This window comes from Erythrolamprus reginae, chromosome 3 (assembly GCF_031021105.1).
Source record: "Erythrolamprus reginae isolate rEryReg1 chromosome 3, rEryReg1.hap1, whole genome shotgun sequence".
Taxonomy (NCBI): Eukaryota; Metazoa; Chordata; class Lepidosauria; order Squamata; family Dipsadidae; genus Erythrolamprus; species Erythrolamprus reginae.
This window is the reverse complement of record NC_091952.1, coordinates 158,023,998-158,043,927: the sequence shown is the minus strand read 5'-3', so window position 1 is coordinate 158,043,927 and position 19,930 is coordinate 158,023,998. Positions and strand designations below refer to the sequence as shown.

The following is a 19,930-nucleotide window of genomic DNA, read 5'->3' as shown; positions in this document are numbered from 1 at the left end:
TGCAAGCCCCAAATTCAACCCTTTTGCCAGCCAAAGTGCCCATTTTTGTGCTGCTGGGATTCCCCTGAGGCTCCCCTCCACAGGAAACCCCACCTCCAGACTTCTGTGTTTTTGCAATGCTGCAGGGAATCCCAGCAGGGGAATCCCAGCATCGCAAAAATGGGTGCTTCGCTGGCAACGGAAGTCCGGAGGTGGGATTTCCAATGAAGGGGAGCCTCAGGAGAATCTCAGCAGCGCAAAAATGGGTGCTTCACTGGCAAAGGAAGTCCGGAGGCGGTGCACCCCAGTGGCGGCGGTGGGTTTGTAAGGTGAAAATAGTTTGTAAGAAGAGGCAAAAAAATCTTAAACCCCAGGTTTGTATCTCGAAAAGTTTGTATGACGAGGCGTTTGTAAGATGAGTTATCACTGTACATAGCAAATAAAAAATAGAAAATGAGCAAGCAAAACTACTGTGGGACTTCCGACTTCCGACTGACCGAATTCTGAAGCATAACACACCAGACATCCTGATTGTGGAGAAAAAGAAAGTATGGATCATCGACATGGCAATCTCAGGGGACAGCAAAATTGAGGAAGAGCAGCTAGAGAAATTAGTGAAATACGAAGATCTAAAAATCGAGCTGCAACGACTCTGGCACAAGCCAGTGAAAGTGGCCCCAGTGGTACTTGGCACACTGGGCGCAGTGCCAAAGGATCTCAGTGGACATTTGAAAACCATGGAAATTGACAAATTCTCCATCTGTCAATTGCAAAAGGCCGCTTTACTGGGATCGGCAAACATAATTCGCCACTACATCACGCAGTTCTAGGAGCTTGGGAAGCACCCCGACTGGTGATGAAATACGAAATCCAGCATAATGATCTCGTTTGCTGCGTTGTATTGACATAATAATAATAATAATAATAACAACAACAACAACAGCAACAACAATTATTATTATTATTATTATTATTATTATTATTATTCAGCCTTAGTGAATATACATAGAACTGTAATATCCCACACATTCACACAATTCCTATATATGTATACATTCTTATAGTTACTTTTACAGCTCAAGCATACATGGAACACTTTGTCTTATACCATCCATCCATCCAGATTAGCATAATTTCTATTAAATTACAACATGAGAGAATCCAGACTGATGTGCATCCCAAAAACTACATGGGAAGAAATATATTTGTACTGTAGAAAAAAGAAAATCAATACACTTCTGTAGAAATTTTGTGTGAATGTTAGATTAAAAATATGTATTTATGACTTTTAAGTAATCTTTCCCAGGCATAATTATAATTTTTTAGTATTTTAATTCTAAGCATCCAGTGATAGAGCATTCAAATAATTCAACTTATGACCTTCTTGTTTACTCCTTTTATTTTTTCCTTTTTTCAATGTAATCTCATTTCAAGACAAATCAGTTAAAAAAAATATGATCTAAAGCTTATCACCTTGATGTATTACTTTAATCCTTCCACTCATCTAACTTTATTGATGAAGTGGGTAGTGGTGAACCAACCGAGGCTGAAGCTCAAATACTTTAGCCAACAAATGAGAAAAGAGGACTCATTGGGTGGAAAAAAACCCTGAAGTTGGGAAAGGTTGAAGGCAGAAGAAGAAAGGACGGCATAGAGATGAGATAGTTAAATAATGTGACGTGGTGGGCATGAGTTTAGAGCATGAGATCAGGGAGACAATGTAGCGTGGGGGGGAGCTGGCATGTTATGGTCCATGGGGTGTGTGTGTTAGCATGTTATGGTCCACAAGGACACAAGTTAGTGATGAACAACAACACAAAGTGGTGAACCGAATGCGTCATGGGATGGAAAAACTAAATATTTCTTTGTTCTGTAAAATAACCATGATGAAGGAGGACGTAGTTTTTATGGAGATCTGAGTTTCAAAAGATCCCATGCGCTATATCATAAATATAAATATTGTGTGTAATTTTATGTAATTGTAATTCATCTGTATGACTCAGGGAATTGGAATAATCTGTTTGTGGTTTTCTATTTTTTTAAGGTAAAACGGTTATGGTTATTAATAGAAACAGCAATGTGTATTTTTTTGGATGGGTGTTTGTACCTGTTTTGTTGTTTATTAAATGGTGTCTGCATATGTCTGTAGGGTGTGGGAGATGTGATAAATTACTAAGATTATACTTCTAAAATTAATTGTTGATTAATGTTGGTTTTTGTTTTCCCTCACTTTAGGGAGTACGAGTTTGGTTGCGAGAAAATGGCCAACATTATCCAAGCACTGTACTTTCCTGTGCAGAAGGAGTTGTTGTATTCAGGACTGATTATGGGCAGGTAAATGCATTGCTTCCAAATATGTTTTGTTTGTACTATCCATAACCAGGCAAGTGAGTGAGTTGCTATGAACTGTTAAAGTTTTTTTACTCCACAGACCAGTTTTAGGAGCAGTTATTTCTTATTTATGATAATTCCCATGAGATAAACTGTTATTATTAAATAGAAAGTCATCAAGAAACCTTAAGAGGTTTTAATAAAGTCTTCCATGTTTGTATAATCTTTCTAGATTGCCTTCTATTTCTTTAGCTTTTACCACACCCAATGCAGAGAAATAACAACCCCTGAGTCATCTCAATGTATGTCAGTCATTATGCTGGAAATGTCATCTGTCTTTAAAATGACTAAAGATGCTTATACATTTTAGGAGTGCCTGCTTATTCAGAGAAAAAGTAGTGAAAGTTAATCACTTTCACTGTAAATGGCATCCAAACTGATAGTAAGAGTTTATAGCTTATCGTACAATATAAAATTATAGAATTAGAAAAGGCCATTGCATCAGTATAGGAATCCAAGTTTTACCATCTCCAACAGATGGCTGATTAGCCACCACTGGAACTCTTCCGATGAATGGAGCTGACTTCTCTTGTTCATAATTCGTTCCACTGTCAAACTATTCTAACCATTTGGAAGTTTTTCCTAACATGCAATCAAAACCTTGCACGGAACTTAAGACCATTGTTCTGTGCCTCACAATATTGCCCTGAAAATATAATCTCTCTCTTTCTGAAATATGCATAGTTACAAATGAACAGCATTTTTTTTTCTTGGCTGATAATGATTGTTTCTGTGAATAATGTTAAAAGACTTTTCCTTTTTAGAAGGTTAAACAACCTAGAAACAAAAGAATCACATGATTTCATTCCATTTTTGTTAGTTTTTGCACTAACAGAAAGGGATAAAAATAACTTTTTCCTTTAAATCTAAGAAGACCGAACACAAAGGAAAACAGAAGTTTCATGAAAACATGAGCAATAGTTTGAATGGGGGAGGGGGTGTCCAGTGGATGACTGCAAGCTGATTAGCTTCTATAACATCAAACAAAAGAATGTTTAATTAGAGCACCAGTGGACGAGAGTTTGGCTGTGCGGGAAGGGGTCATGCTGGCTGGCTTCAGTTCCAAATGCTCTAAATAGAAGCAGCTGATATTTAACATCTAAAAAAATGTAAAATGTGTGCATTTCCCAGTCAAAACCACAGATGGTAAATATCATGGGCCTTGGCATTCAAAAATCTTTCCTGAATTTGCTTAACAAAGAAATCATTCATGGAATGGCATTAGGCTAGAAAACAGAGGATGATCCAGTATCCTCTGCTTAATAAGCACCTGTAAATATCTTCTCCATCTTCCATTCATGCCCAGCTCCCATTTCTTTTCCTGATTTTTTGAAATTGACTTCTCCCTCTCTTCCTTGGGAACTTAATTTAAAAAATACTTTGGCGGAACCTGAATGATGTGTTTAGCTTCAAATATATTCCTGTCTACAGGGATTATACTTCGCTTTCTCATTCTCTTTGGGAGTACGTGAGAGGTGGCAAGCAAGAAATAATGGAAGTTTGTGATTATCACAGGGTCTTGGGAATCCAGCCTGCATTCCTCAAGAATTCATTTTAGATGGATCTTTAAAACAGATGGCAGCAATAGACAGCCAGGAGGCCTTGAACTCTTTTGAAGTAGGAAGAATTTGAAGCTACTTTGTTGAAATGTGTGGGCGGTCACCTTCAAACTAATGTTTGTAGTTCACCTCTCTTTTGCTTTTCTATTTAAATCTGCTTCTATAGTTTATGTTCCCCTTTTGGATTGCCAGTTCAAGGATAAAGGGAAACCATGGAGGGAATACTGTTTTAGAAAGGATTTGAGGCTGAAAATTTATTTATTTATTTATTTATTCATTCATTTATTTATTTATTTAGTCCAATACACAATGAGGGTTTTAGTGGGTATATATCTATATACACATAATAAAATACATGAAGAAGGTTATAGAGGAGATACTCATAGTAAAATATATCTAAGAAATAATAGAAAAGAAGATAAAGTAATAGAACATATCAATGAAAGAATAGAAGAAGAGATATAGGAATAGAAGAAAGGTATAGGAGATATAGGAGAGCAATAGGACAGGGGACGGAAGGCACTCTAGTGCACTTGTACTCGCCCCTTACTGACCTCTTAGGAATCTGGATAGGTCAACCGTAAATAATCTAAGGGTAAAGTGTTGGGGGTTTGGGGATGACACTAATGAGTTCCACGCTTCGACAACTCGGTTACTGAAGTCATATTTTTTACAGTCAAGTTTGGAGCGGTTAATATTAAGTTTAAATCTGTTGTGTGCTCTTGTGTTGTTGTGGTTGAAGCTGAAGTAGTCGCCGACAGGCAGTACGTTGCAGCATATGATCTTGTGGGCAATACTTAGATCTTGTTTAAGGCGTCTTAGTTCTAAACTTTCTAGGCCCAGGATAAAATAAAACCTGAGTATTCCACAGCATTTGTACAGGATTGGTGACAGAGAAAGTTAGTTGCTGACAAGACCATTGAGTCCTTATTTACTAAAAGCTGATTTGGTACAGATCACAAATTCTGTGAAATGTAATAGGGTTTCCACTTGCCTATGAACTAATCCAACTCAGGCTTACCAGTCTATATTGGGTTTTACTAAAACCAACAACCCATCTTAATAGTGAACTGCTAGATCCTGTTCAACCCATTTTAGCTGCCAAACATCACCCCCAGTCTTCTCCTTTCTGGGTTTAAAATAGCTGCATAGCAACTAATATTAATATTTATAACCTTTCCTTTCCTATGGACATGGATTTTAAGAGAACCTAAACAATATTCTGTTTACAGATCATTATCAGCAAAGTTTAGCACTGAATTAGCCCAGTTTGCTTGGGTATTTGCACGAATATAGGAAGAGCCAACAAGACGCCATGACTGAAAATAGGCACATCACAATAAATGAATGTGCTCCCTTAGCACCGGCTATAAGATCTGAATCTCATCTCACAGTTGCAGATTAAATTTTGAAACGCTAGATATTTTACTAAGATGGTTACTTCTCCAAAGGAGAAAAAATTTGCAGTTGATAAATTTTAACTTAACACATTCATTCTTCTGGTCTGCAAATTACTTCACTATGCCTGCAGTTTATTTTGGATACAAGAAATTTCGTATATACAAAATAGTTTATAGAACTATAAACAATAAAACAATAATAAAAATAATAGAACATGCATTATATACATTGTTAAGGATTGTGATATTTAAAAAAACAGTTTTGGTGAGCTTTTTTTTTACCTTGGGTGCCAAAAGAACATACATGCATGCTAACACACATGTGTGAGTGCCCACACCCATAATTCAATGCCTGGGGTGGGTGAAAACAGCTTCCTTCGCCCTCTGGAGGCTGGAAATGGTCTGTTTCCAAACTTCTGGTGGGCCCAGTAGGCTCGTGTTTCACGCTCCTCAGGCTCCAAAGGCTTCCCTGGAGCGGGGGAGAGTAAAAATGCCCTCCCTATACCCCCACCCCCCTGGAGACTTTCTGGAAGCTATAAACGTCCTCCCAGGGCCTCTGTGTGAGCCCAAAATCAGCTAGCCAGCACACATATGCAAGTTGGAGTGAGCTAGGGCAACAGCTAGCATGCCAGCAGATATGGCTCCACATGCCACCTGTGGCACCCATGCCATAGGTTCGCCATCACTGTAATAGAATTATCAGTCCATTCAACTTTTAACTTATTTCATAAAGATAGCAATCATCCAATATTAAAAATTGGATTAATAAAACAACTAAGGAATACAGGTACAAAGCTTGGACCTCTTTTGAGTACAAAAAGGACGGGAGAAAACAGAACCATGAGTAACACACTCAGCTTCTTGAAGCAAAAGAAATTCCTCTATAAAACATGACAAGAGTTGCATGGTGTTCAGTTTAGCAAGAATCATTTTTGCCTTATTATATCTGAAATGTTAAAATGTGAACACAGTGTTAGAAGTCAGTATTGAGTGGTTTCATCTGTGTAATTCTTAGGTTTTATTTTATCCAGGCAAGTTATCAAAGTTCAAGCATCTGTCTAGTGCCAGGGTAAAGAGAGCTACTAGCAGATGTTAACTGAGCACTGCTTGGAGACCCATATTCACAAAACAATAGCTAAAGCACATGTTACTCATTGTCAAACTGACCAGGTTTTTGTAACTAGCATTATCTTCCAGACTTTGTATGGGTTTTCGAAATAGGTTTTAAAGGATATGAAAAGAATCATTAATTACTTCCCAAATACTGGGGTCATGACCTCTGAGGGGGTCATTGGGAACTAAAAAGGACAAAGAGATTGGAACCTTGAAGCCTTTCTGATGAGACTTCCCTCATTCTTTGAAAGTCACTTCTTTGAACAAAATTTGACCACTTTTTAAAGATTGAAGTACTACCATGAATGTCACTCTGTTTGTATTTATTAGATTTCTGTTTGTGTCCTGTTGACTGTTATACAGAGCATCTTGTCAGATGTTGCATGTACCTTATTAACTCATAACATCTTCTAGAAAGGGAATAGATTTCTAATTTACTTCTAACTTTTCTATACCTTTATACAAATTATTTGTGTTTTTACCCATTAGGTAAAATTCTTGTGTTCTTCTACAACAAATGAGATTGATTAAATTAACATAAGCAGACCTGTGTTTTGAAACTTTATATTTATACCCATGAACATCAAAATGGAGCCTGGAATATGCAGAGATTACTAAAACTCCCATTTGCCATTTTTATTTGTTTCGTCTCCATTCTGAGCATTTAGCTTTGTGATCAGTGAGAAGATAAGCAGTATTTCATTCTTATTAAAAATGATTCTTAAAATGATTAAAACAAACTTGCTCTTGGTGATGGAAGTCTATTATACTTAGGTTAATTCAGGGCTTAGCTAATTTAAACATAAACATCTGGGAGTAAGCAGTGATGATATCTTTCTTAATGGACTATTTCTGGCTCTGGTAAAAGCAGTTGGATGATCTATAATGGAATAATATCTAACAAAATATCAATTAATGTATGTTATTGTCTATGTGGTTTACTGAATAGTTCTTTATAGTACTAGTCCTCTGGCTATTGAAATTGATGTGTATGTTAAAGTGCCAGATAGATAATTGATAGATGGTATCTAATAGTGCAATTCTATGATCAAATGTGTTCAGAAAAAAAATCAACTTTTCAACTTAATAATGATTACTCCACAGAGCAAATAGGGCAATAGCTTGAATGCTTGCTTATTCTTACATCAAACTTAAATTGATATATTAAAAAATTAATTTAAATCTTTATAAATTATTGGACTATCTTTATAAATTCTCAGAAAAGCATTTAAGATTTATTTATGCAAATACTGAAAATGCTGATTCTCTATAAAGGTTCAAATCTCATCTATTCCTTTCTCTTCTTCTCTTATATTAAAGAAAGAGGGTTTCTCCGTACTGAAGGAGTGGGTCCAGCAGTCACACGGGTTGCTCCTGTCCAATCCGATGGAACTGAGCCTAGTATTAAAAAAGACTGCTGGATCCGCCCCTTCCCCAGAATTCGCTCAGTTCGCATCCTCGGATGTGTGTGAATGCTCGTTCCTCTCGATAAAACACCTTCCCTTCGATCTCTCTCAGCTAAAAACAGTAAGAATTTTCCTTTTTAGCTTGCCGGCAGTGGATTTTACTCAGCCCTACAGGGCTTTGAGTTGGGGGAGAAGTTAGCGGCTCAGCCATTCGCCGTTTTTCCCTCCGTGCTGTAGCCGGGCCGGTTTGTTAATTCCGGCCTTGGAGGTCCTGCCGTGAGCAAGCTTTATTCTTTCAACTAATTAAGGGCTATTTACCTCCCGCGGTGTGGGACTTGTTTTGTCTCCCGGGCTTAGTCGCTCCTATTGCAATTAACGGAGCAGTTATTTTGGCGCCAAGGCTCTGACGCCCAGTAAGTTGCACTTTCGGTTCTGCCCTAAGGGGTCGGCCATTAGTGCCTACAGCCCGCCGCCTGACCCTGGAGTCGTCGCTTTGAGTTCCCTCGGGCCTATTCTCCACGGAAGTGGCCTCCAACCAGTGTGCCTTGGTTTTTCTTAAAGTTAAGTTAGTGAGGCCTGCCACGCTGCACTTAAGGACAAGAACTCTTGGTATCGCCCAGGATTGCCTCTTAAGGCGCAGCTGCTCCTGAGCCTAGGAGCAGGGTCACCTATCCTCTTGGGAATTCCACAAAATAATTCTTCTCCCCCCTATTTTTTGGCTCAAGCCTTGTCTTCTGTAATTGCTCAGACTATGGCTTCCCTTCCCAAGAGAGGCACTACCAAAGGTTCCAAAGAGGTTAGGCCTACTGGTAATCCTTCTGAGCTTCCCCAGGCCTCTTCCTCCTCTTCCTCAGGCTCTCAGTCTTTAGCCAAGCCCACTAGGGCTGAGAAGAGAAGGGACCTAGCCCTACAAAAAATACATGATAAATCAGCCAAACGTTTTAAGGTGCAGGCCCAAGTGCATATCAACCCTACCCCCCCGGAGGCCTCTAACCTGCCTCCCTCTGGGGTACCTGTGCTATCCCTGGATGAGCCAAACCTAAATCCACCCCAACCTAACCTATGGGGTTTAGGTCCAGAGGAGCCAGATATTACCGAGGATTTCCCCCAGCCAGAACCTGTTCAGGGCCTCAGGGATCCTCAGGCTTTTCCGGCTGATATTTCTTCCTTGCCTCCGGAGTTTCAGTCTATCTTGACTATTCTGACTAACACTATTGATGCTAGACTCTCATCTTTAAATGTACCTCCTCTGTCTCATCCTCCCCCTCGCTCCTCCCGTCCCGTGAGTTCTTCTCCTTCCTACAGAGCCCCAGTCATGGAGGTCTCTGACTCCTCTCAGGAAGAGGATGAGGACGTGGATGCAGAAGAGGATGATGACCCCTTTCAGCGTCTGTCGGAGGATGAGGAATCTCAGATTAAGATTCCAGCCCCAGCTGCTATTTTCCCTTCGCAGCTTTTCAAATCTCTCCTGCTAAAAGCTAGAGTATCTACGGGGCTAGCCGGGCAAGAGAAGCAAGCTACTCCTTCCACAGACCCTCCAGAGGAAAATCTTCCTTACTTCATGGAGGAACAGGAAGACAATGAGGTAATTCCTATGCCCAAGTTGTTTAAGGATGCCTTGCTTAAACAGTGGGACCACCCAACCATAGGCTTCACTCCCACTCCCAAGGACAAGAAGCTCTACAAGCTCTCCCCCTCCTATGAGGAACTCCTAACATGTCCCAGGCCAGATGAACCAGTGAAGACGCTCCACTCAACTGCTGCCATGCCTGGCGAGGCAGAGGAGGTCCTCCGGCCAGAGGACAAACGACTTGAACAAATGCTCAAAAGAAGTCTCCTTGCAGACTCATGGGCCATTAAGAGTGCTGCAGCGGCATCCTTCTTTTCCAGAGCTATGCTCTTATGGCTTCGTCAGCTCCAACTACACCTGCCTCCAGATGACTTACGGGGCCAACAGGATTTCAACAAAATCTTCGCAGCTGCCCAATATATAGCAGATGCTACTCTCCAATCTTCCAGATTTGCAGCCAGGTCAGTAGCAGCCTCCACAACGGTCAGAAGGCTTCTATGGCTCCGCCCTTGGCAGGCGGGGGTAAGACAGAAATGGCAGTTAGCTATGGGTCCACTGAAACGTAACCTCCTCTTCGGAGATCTTCTGGACCCTCTCCTTACGGAAAACGCAGACAAGAAAAAGGTCTTGGGACCTACCACCAAGAAGGCCCCGAAACCGCAGTCCTTTCGGCGCACCGGGCGTCAGCAGGATCAAAGCTTCGCATTTCACAAGAGCCCAGGTCAGTATTCCCCTCGCTTTCCATCTCAAGCTAGAACCACCAGGGGCAGAGGGTCCCGCTACCAGAGAGGATCCTCTACTACCAGAACTTCCAAAAGAACCAGATGGTAAGTTTTCTCACCTGCCTATAGGCGGTCGCCTAGCCTGGTTCTCTTCCGCCTGGCACCGCTCTTGTAAGGACCCCTGGGTCATTGACACAGTGGAAAGGGGCCTAAGGTTAGAGTTTATTTCTTCTCCCCCTAACCGTTTTATTTCTTGTCCCTCTCCCAGTTCCTCTCCATCTCGTATTCGAATGGAGGAGGCTATTTCTCATTTGTTGACTATTAGAGCTATTCAACCGGTCCCCTCTCTCCAGAGAGGTTTAGGCTTCTATTCCATCCTCTTCATGGTCCCTAAGACTTCTGGAGGATGGAGAGCCATCTTGGACCTAAAGAAATTAAACCGCTTCATTAAATATAGAAAATTCAAAATGCACTCCCTATCTTCCATTTTATCAGCTCTTCATCGAGGAGACTTTATGGTGTCTCTAGATCTCACTGAGGCCTACCTCCATATCCCCATTGCCAAGGTCCATAGGAGATTTCTGCGCTTTGCCTTTCAAGGCAAGCATTTTCAGTATAGGGCTATGCCTTTTGGGCTCTCCTCAGCTCCCAGTGTTTTCACTAAACTCTTGGGATCCTTGGCGGCTCATATCCGGGCCTTTCCCACTCATATTTTATGTTATTTAGATGACATTTTAATTCATGCTAATTCCAGAGCTGGTGTAGCTGCAGACCTCTCCTCTACCATGTCGGTTCTACAGAACCATGGTTTTTCCATAAACCTTAACAAGAGTCATCTTGATCCATCCACTTCCATCCTGCATCTGGGGACTATCATTAATTCCGAAATATCCCAGGTTTTTCTCTCCAATGAGAGAAAACGCAGCATTTTGGATCTCATTGCTCGCATCCTGCCCCAGCAATCGGCCTCCATTGTCACCCTATCCTCCCTTTTGGGTAAAATGGTGTCATGTATTGGTATTGTTCCCTGGGCCCGCCTTCACGCCAGGGAACTTCAATGGCTACTATTACCATTTCAGAGATCAGGCCACAGCAACTCGAACCGACGCATCACCATCCCACCGACGGTTCGCAGATCCCTCAAGTGGTGGACTTCTCCAGCCCTAGACAAGGGATCCCCCTTCCGGTGTCCCGACCAGTTTGTAGTCACCACAGATGCCAGCCTCTCGGGCTGGGGAGCCCACGCCCAAGGTCTTTTAGCTCAGGGCACATGGTCACCGGAGGAGGCTTCCAAGCCCATCAATTGGCTAGAATTAAGAGCCGTGTCTCTAGCTCTAAAGCAATTCCAACCTCACATATCCAACCAACATGTGCTGATTCTCACCGACAATATAGCCACCAAAAGCCATATTTGCAGACAGGGAGGCACAAGATCCAAGGCCCTCATGAGGGAGGCCCTGAAGTTGGGTCTTTGGGCAGAGAAAAATCTCCAATCGCTTCTAGCCGATCACATCTCGGGGAGCCTCAACGTCCAAGCGGACTGGCTCTCACGAGCCACCATAGATCCAGGCGAGTGGAATCTCCATCAGTCACTGTTCCACCAAATCTGCCTCAGGTTCGGCCATCCAGTGTTGGATCTATTCGCGACCAGAGACAATGCCCAGCTTCCCCGCTTCATCTCCAGGTTCCCGTCTCCGGGAGCGGAGGCAGTCAATGCCCTCAGGAGTCCTTGGCCTCCAGGCCTACTGTATGCCTTCCCTCCAATTCCAATTCTGCCAGACGTGATCAACAAAATCCTCCTGGAGAAAGCACGTGTAATCCTGATTGCCCCTCACTGGCCTCGCAGGCCCTGGTTCGCGGACCTTCAACAACTGTCCGTCCAGGACCCCTGGCGACTCCCCGTTTCGGAGGATATGTTGTGGCAGGGGGCCTCCTTCCATCCGGATCCAGAGTGGTTCCACCTCACCGCCTGGCTGTTATCCGGAGGGACTTAGACCTGCGAGGGTATGACCCAGACACAGTGGAAATCATTCTGAAATCTAGAAGGGGGTCTACCAATCGGATTTACGACCATACTTGGTCCAAATTCCATCAGTGGTGCTCGCAGGAGGGCTTATCCCCCCTGTGTCTTCCCATACACAGGATAATCGCCTTCCTTATGAAAGGTTTCCACCAAGGTCTCTCTACCAGCACCATCCGCCGCCATCTGGCCGCTATCTCTTCCGTCTTGGCGGGGCCTCGCAGGCAGCCCCTCCACTCCTTTCCAGGAATCCAAGAATTTCTAAGAGGAGTGGCCAACCTCAGGCCTTCTAAAATCCACAGATATCCTACCTGGGACTTGCCACGGGTTCTCCACTCTCTTACTCAGGCACCTTACGAACCCCTGAATTCTGCGTCCCTCAGGTACCTATCCTTTAAGGTAGCATTCCTGGTGGCGATTACATCCGCCCGACGCATATCTGAGTTGGCAGCCCTTTCTATCAGACAGGACCTTTGCCAGTTTCACCAGGACAAAGTGGTTCTGCGACTGGACCCCACCTTTCTACCAAAGGTTAGTTCCATGTTTCACAGATCTCAGGATATCATATTACCTTCCTTCTGCCTCCAACGAGAGCATCCCCTGGCAACTAGATGGCACACTCTGGATCTCACTAGAGCGCTAAAGGTTTATATCCAACGCACAAGATCCATCCGGAGGTCTGAAGCACTCTTCATAGCCTACCATCCCAGATCCTTGGGATCCAGAGTGTCTTCTACAGTAATAGGTCGTTGGATCAGAGGGACCATCTCTAAGGCCTACGAGACAGCTTCCCTCTCCATTCCAAGGAATATTACAGCGCATTCCACCAGAAGTGCTGCCACATCTGCCGCTTGGGCGACTCAGGCTCCGTTGGAAGAAGTCTGCAAAGCAGCCACTTGGGCCTCGCCAAATTCCTTCATAAAGCACTACAAAATCGATTCGTACGCATCAGCGGACGCTGCCTTCGGCAGAAGAATACTCCAATCCGTTATCTCACGATAGCAATGTACTCCCACCCTAGGGACCTATCTCTTGGGTATGTCCCATGTGACTGCTGGACCCACTCCTTCAGTACGGAGAATAGGCGTTGATTGCTTACCTGAACGCCTCTTCTCGTACGGTGAGTGGGTACAGCAGTCACTTCCCTCCCTATGTGTGGTCTTCTTTACCTTCTATTCTATTTTCTTATAACACATGAGAGTTGAACATTAAAGAGCTTCACTACTGAGCCTAGTCTACGGATTCGCGAATTCTGGGGAAGGGGCGGATCCAGCAGTCTTTTTTAATACTAGGCTCAGTTCCATCGGATTGGACAGGAGCAACCCGTGTGACTGCTGTACCCACTCACCGTACGAGAAGAGGCGTTCAGGTAAGCAATCAACGCCTATTTTTTAATGCAGATATATACATTGTTATAGTTTAAAAGGTTAATTTTTGATTTTAATCATACTTTAGTTATTTACACAAACATGCAGTTTGATTTATGGGTGAAGGCACCAGGCTAGAAACCAGTAGACTCCAAATTCAAGGTTTCCTTTAAGCATGAAAGCCAGGTAGGTGACTTTAGGCCAGTCACTCTCTCTCAGCCCAGGATGTCATACTGGTTGATCAATTCCTGTTGCAACTAATGGATCACTGATCTGAAAAAGGAAGACCCTGCATTTTCAGGGGGGGGAAACTAGAAAGAAAGAAAAAAAGCTTACAAAAAATAAATCTGTCTGCTGCCCATGTGTGCTCTCCATACATTTGTGTCATGATAGCTGATATATATTCAGACGCGCGAAGCAGAAGTAAAAATCTGTGGATGTGAAGTTGGGTTAATCATTCAAAGCTTTGAATGTCACAGAAGTGTAAGACTTTACAGTAAGATGTACAGCAAAAACGCTGTTTCTGGTTTGCATAAGGAAGGATGTTTGTGTTGTTCAGGAGAATTGGATGTAACTCAAGAAAATCAATGAGACTGATAACTTGTATAGTAAATTTGAATGTTATTTTTTAATCATGCCATTGCAGGCATTTAATAAATTGTTCTAGAAGTTGATAGTAAGTCTGTAATCTATGGAGCAGACTTTTGAGACAGAATACTTGAAATTGTGATGGCAGAAATTAGTTTTGGTTATAGTTATAACGCAAAAAGTTTCCCACTATTATATTGAAAATGTGGCAGTAGTGATAATGTTGCTTTATTTGATTTTTGCATGATTTTACTCTGTAGAACTATTTTCTTCTATGGAGAAACCAGACAAAAATAGAAGCACAAAATAGGTGCTGAGAAATAAAACAGAAAGCATCTCTCTGTGTTTGGAAGACTCACATTTTTTGTGAACCGCAAAATAAATATTCTAAATCAACAAACTCACTGAAGTGTTACTTGAGGGGGGAAATGCATGAAAACTAGAATTGGAATGACCTGCTTGAACTCCTGGCTACATAAAGTACACAATACTATCCTGGAGAATAACATGATTGGCCCACAAGAAACATAAAATAAAAGATTTCTGCCAAGAATTCTTAATACATTCCAAAGTTTTGTTGCATTTTTTGTTTTGCTTTGTTGTTTTCTTCTCTACTGGTTTTCTTTTCTCATCATCTGACAACCCACCCACCCCACTTTCTTCCTCGCTAATCTTAACTCCAGCCTATTTTCTTGTTTTCTGCAGAAACTTTTCCCTGCTATCATTCCTATCATAGAAAAATTGTGTGTACCACTCATGAATTCCTTAGCTCTGTTTAGTACTTATATTTAAGGCACGGATGTCATAGGTACGTAACATAAGTAACTGCACTAGGTAAATAAAAATTATACACAGTGTGTATGATCATAAAATGATGCAATCAATGGAAAATATTTTCATATGTGATAGTACAAATATTTCCTAATATTACAACAACCATTAGAATAAATAAGAAACGTTTTCCAGATTCATACAGTTCCTGCAAAGAGTCTTTTGAAACTTCAAGATGCTGAACTCCAGATATAATTCAAAGGAGGGATGAAAGAGTGTAGGAGCATGAGGGAAAACTCTAAAACATGAGGTAGGGGGGGAAAGTGACCTTGATTAGATGAGCAGGCTTATTTCAATAGAGATTGTGGGTTCTGAAAAACTTATTTCTGTGACACTTGTATATGTGATGCTCTTCTTTTACCTCCTCAAGCCCCGTTTTTCAAATTAGTTTTCTGGCTGCAGCGCTGACCAGAACCACTCACCGCCCACCCATCCCCATTCCAAAAATGGGGCTTGAGGAGGCAAAAGAAGAGAATCACATTTCAGACAGTGGGTTATCCGGCCAACGCTGCAGCCTGAAACCACTTTTCTCTCTGATTCCAAAAACAGTGTGTGCAACCGGCGCTGCCTGCCGCCCAAAACTCAATGCTCTGTTTTGATCTCCAAACGCCCTGTTTTTGGAATGGGGAGAAAAGTGTTTTCAGGCAGAAGTGTCATGATCCCCTCCCTGATTCCAAAAACGGAGTGTGCGGAGACCAAAACAAAGGATTTCATTTTGGGCGGCAGGCAGTGTCGGCTGCATGCCCCATTTTTTGAATCAAAGAGGAAAGCGTTTTTGGATGGCAGTGCCGGCCAGAACTGTCTGCCGCCTGAAATGCGATGAAAATGCTTTCCTCCCCAGCAACAGGTGAGTCACCTTGCCTTATGTCTCCAGCGCAGTGCTCGCCAACTGAGTCCCTATCTTTCCCTGGCCCACAAGTGTAAGTGATCCTGTTGCCTGGAACCACCCCAAAATGCAATGTGTGGAGGCCAAAATCCTCCGAAGGGTGGGGGCTGGTGAGTGGGTGGGGCTACATTTGGAATATAAGACGCACCCAGTATTTTGGCCCTCTTTTTGGGAGCAAAAAGGTGCATCTTATACACCACAAATATTGAAGTTTGAAATATTTCCCAATGCACTATCCTGTTTCCCACAAAATAAGACGTTCCCTGATAAGAAACGCAATTGGGCTTTTGAGTGCATGGCAATAAATCCAAATGCTTACTTCAGGGTTCAAAAAAAATATAAGATAGGGTCATATTTTCAGGGAAATACAGATATATTCTACATAATTATTACTGATAAGAAATTAGGGGCAATAGGAAAACAACAGGCTTGGGCAGCAAGGCATCTTAGTTTTGTTGTCCACTATGTGTGATATAGTTAAGAATAAACCTGCTTTCAGTCTAAGTAATCTGTTTGAATAGGCATCCTGTATTAGCATAAATGTGTTGTAAGTGGATAAAGGTCTCTAAATACCATATCTTGAATGACAGCAAATTCAACAGGCAGTAGTCTACTCAAAGACACCCTTAAGGATCATACATTAACAAATGTGTTATACGTTGTTATTTGGTAGTTTGAAATGAAGAACTAAGTCCTAGATGTAAGCTGCAGAAGAATTATCCAAGGTTGTTTTTTTAAAAAACTTATGAATGAAATTTCCTTTGCTTAAAATATTTCATTTTTGGCTTGTTAAAGCTATATATTTTTAGCAGTATAAATAATTTTAGCAGTATGATTACTAGAATAAAGTAAAGATTGCTGTAAATAAGAATAGAAGAATGTTAAATGGAATGTAAGTACTGTATTATAGTAATTGAAGCTGAACACACAAGGAAATTGAAGTTGACTGCCCCTACCCCCCTAGGCTAAAATAAAAGGGATGGGAGAAATAAGGTTGAAAGAAAGAATCTGTTCTGGTTAAAAGCCTAAGTAAAGTTAATCCTTCTGATTTTGTAAAATACACTCTGACCTAGAATCTTAAAATGAATAAATAATGTCTCAATACTTTTTTCTTCTCACTGGAACCTGTTATCACAGCTGGACTAAAAGGATTTCTCAAGGTTAAATAAACCTTGGACGTCTGTTATGTTAAAATCCTCTCACAATGTTTTTCTCTGTTTTTCTTTGTAGTATTTGGTTGGTTGGCTGCTCTAAATATTGTGTGTGAGTTTCTGTGAATACACACAGCACTGAATCATTAAAGAAAACTTAAATTGCTGGAAATAATTTGAACATTCTATAGATATATAAGAGCCAGGGTGGCGCAGCAGGTAGAGTGCTGTACTGCAGGCCACTGAAGCTGTCTGTAGATCTGTAGGTCAGCGGTTCAAATCTCATCACCGGCTCAAAATTCTCAGCCTTCCATCCTTCCGAGGTGGGTAAAACGAGGACCCAGATTGTGGGGGCAATATGCTGGCTCTGTTAAAAAGTGCTATTGCTAACATGTTGTAAACCACCCTGAGTCTAAGGAGAAGGGCAGCATAAAAATTAAATAAATAAATACATACAAACAAACAAACATAAATACATAAATAAATAAATAAAATATTTATAGTTATTGACCTACTTCTTAGCAGTTTCAGCAGTCCAACATTGCCAGCAATCCACCTTGGAGCAATTTGACTCCTTGTAGCTAGTTTCACTAGCTTGCCTGTTTCTGAATCAGCTGTGTGTCGGAGGCTGATATTCAATTGCTTATGCTAATCAGGCTCTGGCCTGCACTGTTTGCTGCAAGGAGGTAAATTGGCAATGCAGAGAGCAAAGGGTGAGGGTGGCTGGGTGGGGCGACATTCGGTGTATGGGACGCACCCAAGTTTCCCTCCTGTTTTGAGGAGTAAAAAGGTGCATCTTATACTTCGAAAAATACGGTAGCTATCTTTGGGGTAAATCAGTCATTGTAATTGTGTACACAAGAAGTTTGCTATAAGAATAAACTGCAGCTGCCCGAGGGGAGAGACTTCTTAGCTTGGAAAAGCTTTGCTCCAAAATCATGTCTACATGTCAATGATTACTACAGGAAAGTTGAGGAATATCCATACATTAAAAGAAAGATTTCATTTATGTATAAATCTTTGTGATGCATGTGAGGAAAATATATAGAGGTGAAACTCAAATAATTACAATATTGTGCAAAGGTTCATTTCTTTCAGTAATGCAACTTAAAAGGTGAAAATGACATATGAAAGAAACTAATTACATGCAAAGCAAAATAGTTCAAGCTGTAATTTGTCATAATTGTGATGGTTATGGGGTACCGCTCATGAAATGATCAATAAAACAAGGATTGTACACAGAACAATATCGGACCTCGGAAAAGTATAAGCATGCATATGTACTCAGTACTTGGTTTGGCCCCTTTTCAGCAATTACTATATTTTTCAGTGTATAAGACACACCTTTTTACCTCCCAAAAGAGGGTTAAAATCTGGGTGCATGTTATACTTCAAATGTAACCCTGGGTGGTTCCGGGCGGCGGGGATCCTCACTTCCACTTGGAACCCCGGGAACTGTGTTGAGAGCGTTCCTAACTCAGAGGAAAAAGGATGAAAATTCAGGAGGAGGGAAAAGAAGATGGTGCACTGGGATCTTCCCAGCTGCGAAAACACGGAGCAAAGTCCTAACGGAGTGAAGAGTGCAGGAGGGAGTGAGGGAGAGGAGGCAGCCGCGGCCAGGGATTTGAAAGTGGGACGCAGAAGTCAGGAATAACTCGAGTGCCTGTGAGAACCGCAAGGGGGCTCGCTTCCCTTGTAACTGTGGCATGTCCAGATTCAAGAGACGTGGGAGTTCTTAGAGACGAGGAGCTTTCCAATAAGATTGTTTTAACAAGAGGCAAAAAACACTGCTGCCTGGGACAGACCTCTCCTCTGAACGCCTAACTAAGCAAGCGCTTGGGATCTCCAGCCTTTGTTTTGATCCCAAGTTGCCTGCAGAAATAAAGCAAAGGGTTTAATATGAAGTTTTCAGGTGGCAGATCCCCCTCCATTTTGGGGAAGGGGGAATCTGTCACCTGGTATCTCTTTCCTCCAGTTCCTTGCGTTTTAGGCACCCTTTTTGTAATCAGGCTGCACATCTGCCACCTGAAAACTTCGTGGTTTTCTGCACAACTGTCAGGTCAGCCGTCTTTCAAATGATTGGATGCCTACTGAACCAGATTGAGATCAGGAACTCTTTGCAAATGTTATGGCTTAATTATCAGATTAGAGTGGGACACTTTGAGCCTGGAATAATACACCTTTTCACAATATTCTAATTTTCTGATATTGTGAATTTGGGGGTTTAATGAGCTGTACCCTATAATCATTACAATTATGACAAATCACAGCTTGAACTATTTTGCTTTGTATGTAATGAGTCACTCTCATATACAGTATTAATTTCACCTTTTAAGTTGCATTACTGAAATAAATGAACTTTTGCACAATATTCTAATTTTTCAAGTTTCACCTTTACTATAATAACAATTTCACCTGTATACAGTAATATTTTCTTGGGGTCTATTCTGACATAAATTGAAATCTACTGGGGGGGGTTTATTAAACCACTAGGAAACCTATGATTCACATGACATTTTCTGAATCTACATTTTAATTCACTTTTGCTCGTAGCTACAACTTATTGTTTATTCCTGGCAAGTAGAGTGTAATTTGAATTTGACCATCGATGAGGAGCATAAACATGGACTGAATACTAACTTATACTTAAGTGTTAACCAGATTTTTCATTTTGTTTTGTATAAACCAGAAAGCAAATGTTCTGTTTGTGAATGAAGTAAGGAGCAGTGTTATAAATTGTGCCTCTTGAGGATTTATTAGTATAATCCAGGATCATGTAACATATTTTTTGAAATCCCCCAAATCCTCAAAATTGTACCAGGGACATTTGATGAAAGGCTATATATTAGCAGTAATGCAATTACAACTAATGTATGATGAGAAAAATAAATTGATGTGGTATGCATCCAATTTGTTTAATCTATCAATTATCAATGAAAGAAAAGGA

General features: G+C 41.4%; 1 protein-coding gene across 1 annotated transcript in view; it reads left to right on the top strand.

The window, feature by feature from the left end:
- MYO10 (myosin X) overlaps positions 1-19,930 on the top strand; it is a 177,513-nt gene that overhangs the window by 39,844 nt on the left and 117,739 nt on the right. Inside the window, exon 2 of the mRNA XM_070747109.1 lies at positions 2,215-2,313. Coding sequence (XP_070603210.1) covers positions 2,215-2,313 — 99 coding nt within the window. The remainder of the gene's footprint in view (positions 1-2,214; positions 2,314-19,930) is intronic.